Here is an 11,002-nt window from a genome sequence, read left to right as displayed (position 1 = left end):
GTGAGCTGTGATGCCACAGCACTCTACCCAGGGGGGACAGCTTGAGGCTCTGTCTCAAAAAAAAAAAAATGCGTCTAGTTCTTTGATCACTCATAAGGCTAAAGAGTCTTTTCTTTGTTTACTAGTTACTTGTATTATTCCTTTGGAGAATTGTTTGTTTTTATTCTTTGCCCATTTCTTACTAGTATCTTATTGATTTGTAGACATTCTTGGGGCGGCACCTGTGGCTCAAAGGACTAGGGCACTGACCCCATATGCTGGAGGTGGCAGGTTGAAACCCAGCCCCTGCCAAAAACTGCAAAAAAAAAAAGTTCTTTACATGCTAAGACTAAGTTCTTTACATGCTAAGACCCTATGTCATGTAAAATAAAGTTTTAAATATATTGATTGTACTTACTTATATTAATCTTTTAAGAAACCGTTGGTCAATCTCTATATTCCATCATGGAATTTTTTGGACAAAAGACATTCTGATGTATCCAGAACATTTTATCCTATTGCTTTAACTCTTAAAATAGGACTTTCACCTTCAATCCACTGTGATGTCTCAAATACTCCCCAGTTTGGAGCAGACTGTCTATCAAAGTCTCTGAGTGGTTGGTCATGAAAGGTAATATCCAGATTTAGTAGACTGTCTACGTATCTTTGCGTCCCACTGCCAGCATTTTCAACCTCTTTCCAGTAAGTCTCCTCTCCCATTTTTTACTCCATTACTCTTTGACTTAAAGTGGATTTTTTTCCTTCTTATGATAAAACAAAATTCTAAATAGAATGACAACTCTTGTGATTGATCTGGCTGCAAAAGGGGAAGCATTTCCTGGTAGGGCCCAATGTAATGTCTTAGATACTATGTCTGTAACTTGCAATTTTCTCTATGGGCATTATACCAAACTTTTAAAAATATTCAAATTTCGTGTTTCTAGCTTCTCTTATGGAATTTCCAATTAATTTGTAGGACAAGGCTGTAATCCAAAACAATGTCATCTGCGTCATAAAACATGCCCCCATGTTTTTGTGAGTTTAGTGTTTACTTTCTAATTTAATTTATACCTTCTCCCTAAAGCAAGCATTGGATTATTGGGCTGTCAGGATTGGAAACTCTACTTGTTATTCTTTGCTTTCCTTTTGGATTGCATGGTTTCTTGAAATAATCATAACTTGGACTCCCACCGTGTTTTTACTCTCCTCTGTATACCCTTCTTTACTCTAAGGATGAGCTCCCTACCCTTTAATGGATAGGCAGTTTTCTTTCCCCTCTAGAACAGCTCAAAGATGTTGCTTATGGCACCCGACAGTTGTTATGCCTGGAAACACTGCCAGCCCATGGAGACGAGAGTGAAGTGGACCTTTCCCTGCTGCATCAGAGTGAGAATCTTTTTGAACTGCACATCCACCAGGCCTTCCTGACATCTGCTGCCTTGGCTCAGGCTGGAGATACCCAACCTACCACTTTCTGCACCTATTCCTTCTATGATTTTGAAACCCACTGTACCCCACTATCTGTGGGACCACAGCCCCTCTATGACTTCACCTCCCAGTATGTGGTGGAGATAGATTCCCTTTTCTTGCAATACCTTCAGGGGGCTTCAGCCCGGCTTGAGCTACACCAAGCTGTGGCCAGTGAGCACAACACCCTTGCAGCTGGATGGATTTGCTTTGACAGGGTGCTAGAGACTGTGGAGAAAGTCCATGGCTCGGTCATACTTACTGGTAAGTGCTGTCACCTTTCTGCAGCTGCTGTTAGGACCAATGTAGAGTTCCCCAAAGTCTGTAGTTGCTCTTCTGGTGGTTTCCCATTTTCTTCCTCTGCCTTAGTTATTGAATCTTGCCACACCATCTGTATTATCCATGCCTTTCATACCTTCTGCTACCCAGGAGTTGGTGGAGAAGAGTTTGGGGTGCTAGAGTACTGGATGAGGCTGCGTTTCCCCATAAGACGCAGCCTGCAGGCATGCAATAAACGAAAGAAAGCCCAGGTCTACCTGTCAGCCAATGTGCTTGGAGCCTGGGAGGCCCAGGAGGATGAGGTGAGAAAAAGGATATGTACATGTATCTCAAAAGAACCTCAGCCAAACTGCTCAGCCTTTCACTCTCAATAAGTATTTAATTTTTTAGAGACAGAATCTGACTCTGTCACACAGACTGGAGTGCAGTGGCATGATCATAGCTCATTGCAGCCTCCACCTTTCGGGCTCCAGAGAAATCCTCCCACCTTCCCAGTAGCTGAGACTGGTAAATGAATGTCACCATGCCTGGGTAATTTGTAACTTTATTTTAGGGACAGAGTCTGGCTACGTTGTGCAGGCTGGTCTTGAACCCCTGTGCTCAAGCAATCCTTCTGCCTTGGCCTCTCAAAATGCTGGAATTATAGGCATGAGCAACCATGCCTGACCTCATTAAGCAGTTGTTAAACAGGAATGAAAGAGAAAAACTGTCATATCACTACTGGTCCAGATTATTCCCATGACGAAGCTTGAATTAGAAATGAAATCATCCTCTTGGAGCTAGCTACTGTTCCTTGCTGTAACACAATGACTTATTTGTGCCATTGTCTAAGATAAGGCCTGAGTGCTAGTATCTTACTCAAATAACTGGAGGCAGGTGAAGGTCAGTAGGTTTCTCTGTGACCCAGTCAGGAGGCTATCCTTTAGATCACAGTTTTTCCTTACTAAGGGTACTGTGCTTCACATACAACACTCTCAGGCTGCTCTTTTCCTCACTCCAAGATCAACATCTTTCCAGTCCAGATCAGAGACTTGGAAACCTCAGAATGAGCTGCGGATTGAAATCACCAGGTGCTGCGGCCTCCAGAGTCGATGTCTGGGAACCCAACCCAGTCCATACGCCATGTACCGCTTCTTCACCTTTTCTGACCACGACACTACCATCATTCCAGCCAGTAACAATCCCTACTTTAGAGACCAGGCTCGGTTTCCAGTGCTTGTGAACTCTGACCTGGATCAATATCTGAGGCGGGAAGCCTTGTCTATATACGTTTTTGATGATGAAGACTCAGCACCTGGCTCATACCTTGGCCGAGTCCAAGTGCCCTTGCTGTCTCTTGCGCAAAACAAATCTATTAAAGGTGGGAGTTTAGGGTTATTACATCTTTATATTCTCTGTCCAGCATTGTTTCCCTGTCCTGATTCTACTTTTCTTTGATTACTTGCTTGGAACAGTCTCTCTTAAAATCTTAGAATGTTGTCACGAGTGACATAGCAGAAGACTAAGAGCTTTACTACTTGGATGGAAACATTGGCCTCCCCTGCCTCTTTTTAGCTACAAAAGCAAGATTCCTAAGTGGATAGCCCAACCAACCTGAATTCTATATCTCTATCTTGGAACAACTTGTTTAAAGTCTGTTGTGCCGTAGGGCCTGTTGTTTCTTCATGAATGACTAGATATCTGACTATAAACTGAGACCTTAACAATCTTCCTAAATTCTCCCACTTCTTTTAAATACTAGGTATAATTTAGAGAGACTTGCCATGGTCTTGTGTGCCAGACCATGACAAAGGCAAATTTCTTGGATACCCTCCCCTGCAACTGAGTTCTATACTGTCTTACCTAATTTTAATACCCAGGGTTGTAGGGTGTACCTAGAAGGGGTTGACTCTCTGGTTACAGTCCTGGAAGGATAAGGCAGAGGTATCCATGTTCTCATTTGGAATTGTGGATAGGTACGGCCACTACCAACCATACTTAACAAGCTTCTAGATGCTCCAGGAAGTGTGTAGAGCCTCCTTCCTCCTAATACCACAATTGCTTAAAAAAAGACTGACATTACTACTCACAACTCCTTTGTCAAACAAGAGAGGTGGTATGAGCCATCTGTTAAATCAGTGTTACAAATCATAAGTCTGGCATTTGGAAAAACACATTTTGCTTAAGTTTTCTTGGGACCACTCTAGTGTAGATGATGGGTGTTTTGGGCATGCCTGGGACACAGCGAACATGTGATAATAGTAATAATAGTGTGGTCTTTTCCATTGGCTGGATGACTGATGACAAGCCAGCTGTATTCCTTTCCATGCATCTTTTGACTGTCTCTGAAAGCTGGACGTACTCATCTTCCTCTATTAATATTTTAGCTTCCCTGCTATTTTGTTATTCTGGAGTGTATCATCACCATGATTATTTGATAGATGTTAATTGATTACATGAAATTAAAAATGAGAAGATATGGGCGGCGCCTGTGGCTCAGTGAGTAGGGTGCCGTCCCCATATACCGAGGGTGACAGGTTTGAACTCAGCCCCAGCCAAACTGCAACAACAACAGCAAAAAAATAGCCGGGCGTTGTGGCGGGCTCCTGTAGTCCAGGCTACTTGGGAGGATAAATAAATAAATAAAATAAAAACAGGAAAATAGATAAGGTGCTGATAAGTGTTTACTTGCCTATTTCAGGAGATCAGGTCTTATCGATGTCTGTGTGTCTCTTAGGTGATTTTAACCTCATCGACCCTGCGGGGAAACCTAATGGATCTATTCAAGTGCAACTGGATTGGAAGTCTCCCTATGTACCCCCTGAGCACTTCCTGAAAACGAAAGGTGAGACTGAGGAAAATGACAGAGAGGACAATTTTGAGATATCATCTGAAGAAGAGGCTTCCTTTCCTCCCCAGGTAACTCTCCAGGGCTCCCCAGGTAGTAGATCTCTTCCAAGCCTATGGAACAAATTCAAAGGAGACAGTATTGAAATTGGAGGAAATTCCTTCTGTCATGTGTTCTGCAAACTTGATATGTATCCTTCATGATGCCATGAGGCTTTTTTTTTTTTTTTTGAGACAGAGTCTCGCTTTGTCGCCCCCAGTAGAGTGCCATGGGGATCATAACGTGACACAACCACCTCAGACTCTTGAGTTCAAGCAATTCTCTTGCCTCAGCCTCCTGAATAGCTGGGACTACCGGCACCTGCCACAACAACCAGTTATTTTTAGGGGGTCTCCCTCTTGCTCAGGTTGATCTTGAACTTGTGAACTCAGGCGATCAGCCCTTCTTGGGGTTCCCAAATGCTGGGATTATAGGTGTGAGACACTGCGCCCGGCCCCGTTGACTCAGGAAGGAGAGAAAGAGAGAAATAACATCTCTCAGCTCTAGGGCAGGGAAAAAATGAAGACTAATGCCTTGATACTCAAAGTCTCTTTCTTGAGTATTAAGTTGTTTTTTTTTGTTTTGTTTTGTTTTGTTTTTTTCAGTTTTTGGCCAGGGCTGGGTTTGAACCCACCACCTCTGGCATATGGGGCCAGTGCCCTACTCCTTTGAGCCATAGGCGCTGCCCTTGAGTATTAAGGTTTTTAAACTATCATCTTATAAGTCTGTCTCTGACCTTTTTCCTCAGGACCACAAGGCATCTGCTGAGATTCCCATTGAAGCTGACCAACATCAACCAAAGAAAAGATTTCTTCAGGTGGGAGAAAGAAAGGAAAAGGAACACCAGGTTGCAAGTTACTCAAGAAGAAAACATGGCAAAAGAACAGGTGTTCAAGGAAAAAACAGAATGGAGTATCTTAGCCGTAACATCTTAAATGGAAATACGTTACAAGTAAGACCTTAAAAACCTTGAAGAACCAAAATATGGATTGCACTGTCCCCAGATATATTATTCTCTCTTTCTTTTTTCTTTTTGAGACAGAGACTCAAGCTGTTGCCCTGGATAGAGTGTCGTGGCATCATAGCTCACAGCAACCTCCAACTCAGGCTCAAGAGATCCTATTGCCCTAGCTTTTTTTTTTTTTTTTTTCTATTTTTAGGAAAGATGGGGGTCTTGTTTTTTTTTTTTTTTGTTCAGGCTGGTCTCCAACTGGTGAGCTCAAGCAATCTACCTGCCTCGGCCTCCCAAAGTGCTAGGATTATAGGCATGAGCCACCATGTTATTCTCAACGTAGAGGCAGAAGCAGATATAAGATAAACAATAATCACAGTTCTGTGGTTGGCATGTGTTTCCACAAACACAAGTAGTTTATAACCTCTAGGCTACCCATTTCAGTGTATTTTAATTCATCACATTGTTTACTTATATATATTTACCATATGTGTGTGTGTATGATATTTCTTTTTTTTGTTTGTTTATTTGTTTGTTTTGAAACAGAGCCTCAAGCTGTTGCCCTGGGTAGAATGCCCACAGGGCATGTGTCACAACTCATAGCAACCTCCAACTCTTGGGCTTAAGTGATTCTCTTGCCTCAGCCTTCCAAGTACCCAGGACTACAGGAGTTCCCTCACAACGCCTGGCTATCCTTTGGTTGCAGTTGTCGTTGTTTGGCAGGCCTGGGCTGGATTCGAACCCACCAGCTCTGGTGTATGTGGCTGGTGCCTTAGCTGCTTGAGCTACAGGCGCTGAGCCTGTGTGTGATATTTCTTTAAAAACAAGTTTGTTTGTTTGTTTTTTGAGACAGAGTCTCATGATGTCGCCCTGGGTAGAGTGCTGTGGTGTCACAGCTCACAGCAACTGCTACTCTTGGGTTTAAGCGATTCTCTTGCCTCAGCCTTCCAAGTAGCTGGAACTACAGGCACCCACCACAATGCCTGACTATTTTTTGTTGCACTTGTCATAGCTGTTTAGCTGACCCAGGCTGGGTTTGAACCCGCCAGCCTCAGCATATGTGGCTGGTTCTGTAACCACATGCTATGGGCGCTGATCCATAAGTACTAAATTTTAAAAATCAAAAAGAGATAGTATTAAAAAAGAAAAACAAGCTGAGGATGGTGACTCATACCTATAATCCTAGAACTTTGGGAGACCAAAGTGGGAGGATCAGTTGAGGCCAGTAGTTTGAGACCGGCCTGAGCAAGAACAGAACTCTGCCTCTACAAAAAAATAGAAAAATTAGGGTGGCGCCTGTGGTTCAGTGAGTAGGGCGCTGGCCCCATATACCGAGGGTGGTGGGTTCAAACCCGGACAAACCACAACAACAAAAAAAATAGCTGGGTGTTGTGGCGAGTGCCTGTAGTCCCAGCTACTCGGGAGGTTGAGGCAAGAGAATCACCTAAGCACGGGAGTTGGAGGTTGTTGTGAGCTGTGTGATGCTGCCACAGCATTCTACAGAGGGCGATAAAGTGAGACTCTGTCTCCAAAAAAAAAGAAAAGAAAAAGAAAAAAAGAAAGTTAGCCAGGTGTCATGGCTCATGCTTGTGGTCCCAGCTACTTGGGAGACTGAGGCAGGAGGATTATTTGAGCCCAGGAGTTTGAGGTTGCAGTGACCTACAAAGTTGCCACTGTATGCTACCCTGGACAGAGCAAGACTGTCTCAAAAAACAAACAAACAAATACAAAACTCTAAATATCATATGTTCTATCATAAGTAGGAGCTAAACAGATGGGTATGTATGATCATAAAGTGGTGTAATGGACTTTGGAAACTAAGACAAGGGTAAAGTGGGAGAAGGGTGAGAGATAAATATTTTCTTTCGATTACAGTGTACATTATTCAGGCAGGAGGTGATGACTCAGACCTATAATCCTAGCTCTGTGTGAGGCCAAGGCAGGTGGATCGCTTGAACTCAGGAGTTTGCTCAGCCTGAGCAAGACCTCGTCTCTACTAAAAGTAGAAAAACTAGCCAGGTGTCCTGGTGCATACCTGTAGTCCCAGCTATGCAGGAGGCTAAGGCAAGAGGATTGCTCAAACCCAGCGGTTTAAGGTTACTGTGAGCTATGACCCTATAGTACTCTACCTAGGGCGATAGAATGAGACTCTGTCTCAGTACAAAACAAACCCCCCAAGGTATATACTATTCAGGTGACAGGTATACTAAAAGCCCTGACTTTAGCCCTGTGCAATTTATCCAGGCAGCAATAAACATTTGCTCCCCCATATCTATTTTTTCTTTGGCTGGGGCTGGGTTTGAACCCGCCACCTCTGGCATGTGGAGCCGACACCCTACTCTTGTGAGCCACAGGCGCCACCCTCCCAAATCTCTTGAAATTTTGAGAAAAAGAAAAAGGAGAAAGAAAGAGAGGAAAGAAGGAAGGGAGAGAAGGAAGGAAGGGCTCCCCAGGTAGCAGCTCTCTGCTAATCCTATGGGAAAGGAAGGAGGGAGAGAGGGAGGAAGGAAGGGAAGGGAGGAAGGAAGGAAATGAAGATGTACCAGCTATATAGTATTGTTATTCTTATTCTAAAGCAGGTGAATTACACTGAGTTGAAGTTCTCAGGGCTTAAAATCTCTACAGATGATGGTGTTGAAAGACGGCATGAAGAAGAAGAAATGATCCAACATCTTGTAAATGGTATCTTTTAATCTAATTTTTATGTTTAATCATTTAGTTATTTTATCAAGCCAAGTATTTACGTTCTTTCTGCATCACAGACTGATTAACTTTTCATAGGAAATTGGTACGTAGGACCCTAGGCCCAGCTTTCTGTTGCAAGTGTGATGGTTTAGCCAACCAAGGCTGAAATTCTCATGGTAACTTCCCATGTATTTATAGCTAGCTAGTTAGTTACCTGGTATTTATAAAATGTCAATTTGCTTCAGGGTCTTGTGAATTATAAGTTACAAAAAAATAGGAGGAGGGATGTGATTGGCTCATTTGTGAGGTTAATGCAAATTTTTAACAAATTAAGGCAAGGCTTTCATGTTATAATGAAAAATGGATATAATTTCAGGTTATAGTTATGACAAACTAGGTAATTCAGATAACTTTCCCATTGATGACAACTAAAAAAACGAAAGTTTATTTATATGTGTGTGTGTATATATATATATATATTTTTTTTTTTTTTCTTTTTCAGGGGGAGGATAAAGCATTTTTCTATTGCCCAGGCTAGAGTACAGTAGCATCACTGTAGCTCACTGCAGACTTGAACTCCTGGGCTCAAGTGGTCCTCCTCTCTCAGGTCCTCAAGTAGCTAGGACAGTAGGTGCATTCCTCTATACCCAAATAATTTTTCTTTTCTTTTTTTTTTTTTTGCAGTTTTTGGCTGGGGCTGGGTTTGAACTCGCCACCTTTGGCATATGGAGCTGGCGCCCTACTCCTTTGAGCCACAGGTGCCACCCCCAAATAATTTTTCTATGTTTTTGTAGAGATGGGAGACTCACTATATTGCTGAGGCTGGTCTTGAACTATTGGCCTCAAGTGATCCTCACACCTTGGCCTCCAAAAGTGTTAGGATTATAGGTGTGAGCCACTTTGCCCAGCCCTGAAAGTTAACATATTTTCAAAAATCTTCTTAATGTTTTTAAGAAATATTAAAGAGGCAATAAGGAGGGAAGAACTACCTAGGCTAGATCAGAGAGATGATTAGATCTCAGAGAGATGAGTTGGAACTACTTCAGCCCTGGGACATAGCCAGTCTAGAGGAGGCTGAGCTGAGGTATGAGGTAGAACCATGCTTTTAGAGAACTTTAGGGTGGAGAAATGTGGATGCATCGTGACTCTTTTTTGCAGTTTTTGGCCGGGGCCAGGCTTGAACCCTCCACCTCCGGTATATGGGGCCAGCACCCTACTCTTTGAGCCACTGGCGCCACCCTGACTCTTTTTTTTTTTTTGTAAAGACAGAATCTCACTTTATCACCCTAGAGTGTCCTGGTGTCACACAGCTCACAGCAACTTCCAACTCCTGGGCTTGGGTGATTCTCTTGCCTCAACCTCCTGAGTAGCTGGGACTATAGGCGCCCACCACAACGCCTGGCTACATTTTTGGTTGCAATTTGGCCAGGGCTGGGTTTGAACCCGCCACTCTCGGCATGTGAGGCTGGCACCCTACCCACTGAGCCACAGGCGATGCCCTGCAATGTGACTCTTATGTCTGCCCAGAGTAGGCAATTGTCTACTACTAGAGTTGCTACGCTCTGCGACTCCCAGAGTTGTCTGCTCAGGATAGGATCTCCCACTCTCTAGTATGAGACCCTGAAGGCTGAACCATTGTGAGCTTCTTATGCCCTGAGAGGCGGAACTGTGTTTTGGAGCGTCTGCAAGAGCTGACCAGATGCCCACCAGGACTCCAGATACTGGAGTTATCAAACACAAACTGTATAACAACTGTGTTTCCTAGCTTCATGAAGATAAAAGCTAGATTTTAAAAGTTTAAGAAGGAACTAGAGCTCTGAAAATTATCTGAGTTTAAAAGTTTTTTGTTTTTAAACAAAAACAAAACACAGTGGCTCATGCTTATAATCCTAATGTTCGTGGGAGGCTGAGGCAGGAGGATCGCTTGAGTTCAGGAGTTCAAGACCAGCATGAGGAAGAGGGAGATCCCATCTCTACTAAAAATAGAAAAACTTATCCAGGACGGCACCTGTAGTCTCAGCTCCTCAGAGGAGCTAAAGCAAGAGTATGGCTTGAGCCCAGGTATTTGAGGTTGCTGTGAACTATGCTAACACCATGGCACTATAGCCTGGGCAACACAAAAATTTGTTTTAAAATAATAGCATTTGGGTGGCACCTATGACTCAGTAAGTAGGGCACCAGCCCCATATACCGAAGGTGGTGGGTTCAAACCTGGCCCCGGCCAAACTGCAACAAAAAAATAGCCGGGCGTTGTGGCGGGTGCCTGTACCCAGCTACTTGGGAGGCTGAGGCAAGAGAATCCTGAGCCCAGGAGTTGGAGGTTGCTGTGAGCTGTGACATCACGGCACTCTAGTGAAGGCAATACAGTGAGACTTTGTCTCTTAAAAAAAAATTGCATTAATAATGCCAAAAAATGACATACAGATATACACCTCACCCAAATTCAAGCTTTAACATTTTGCTATTTATTTTTAGAGACAAAGTCTCACTTTGTTGCCCTTGGTAGAGTGCCACCGCATTACAGCTCACAGCAACCTCCAACTCCTGGGCTTAGACAATCCTCTTGCCTCAGCCTCCTACATAGCTGGGACTACAGGTGTCCACCACAACACCCAGCTATTTTGTTGTTGTTGTCATTATTGTTTATTAGGCCCTGGCTGGGTTTGAACCTGTCAGCCCAGGTGCATATGGCTGGTGTCCTAACCACAAGCTCCTGGCACCGAGCCTATGAGATTTTTATGCCTGGATCAATTACAAACTATTTTTTTTTTTTT

General features: G+C 43.5%; 1 protein-coding gene across 1 annotated transcript in view; it reads left to right on the top strand.

Moving 5' to 3' along the window:
- RPGRIP1 (RPGR interacting protein 1) overlaps positions 1-11,002 on the top strand; it is a 75,209-nt gene that overhangs the window by 30,421 nt on the left and 33,786 nt on the right. Inside the window, exons 13-18 of the mRNA XM_012813535.1 lie at positions 1,261-1,710; positions 1,876-2,027; positions 2,743-3,085; positions 4,442-4,623; positions 5,340-5,543; positions 8,120-8,218. Of these exons, the coding sequence (XP_012668989.1) occupies positions 1,261-1,710; positions 1,876-2,027; positions 2,743-3,085; positions 4,442-4,623; positions 5,340-5,543; positions 8,120-8,218 (1,430 nt within the window). The remainder of the gene's footprint in view (positions 1-1,260; positions 1,711-1,875; positions 2,028-2,742; positions 3,086-4,441; positions 4,624-5,339; positions 5,544-8,119; positions 8,219-11,002) is intronic.

The sequence above is a fragment of the Otolemur garnettii genome, unplaced genomic scaffold (genome assembly GCF_000181295.1).
Source record: "Otolemur garnettii isolate 467f Iridium unplaced genomic scaffold, OtoGar3 scaffold00276, whole genome shotgun sequence".
Lineage (NCBI taxonomy): Eukaryota > Metazoa > Chordata > Mammalia > Primates > Galagidae > Otolemur > Otolemur garnettii.
The sequence above is the reverse complement of the archived record's forward strand: the minus strand, read 5'-3'. Positions and strand labels throughout refer to the sequence as shown.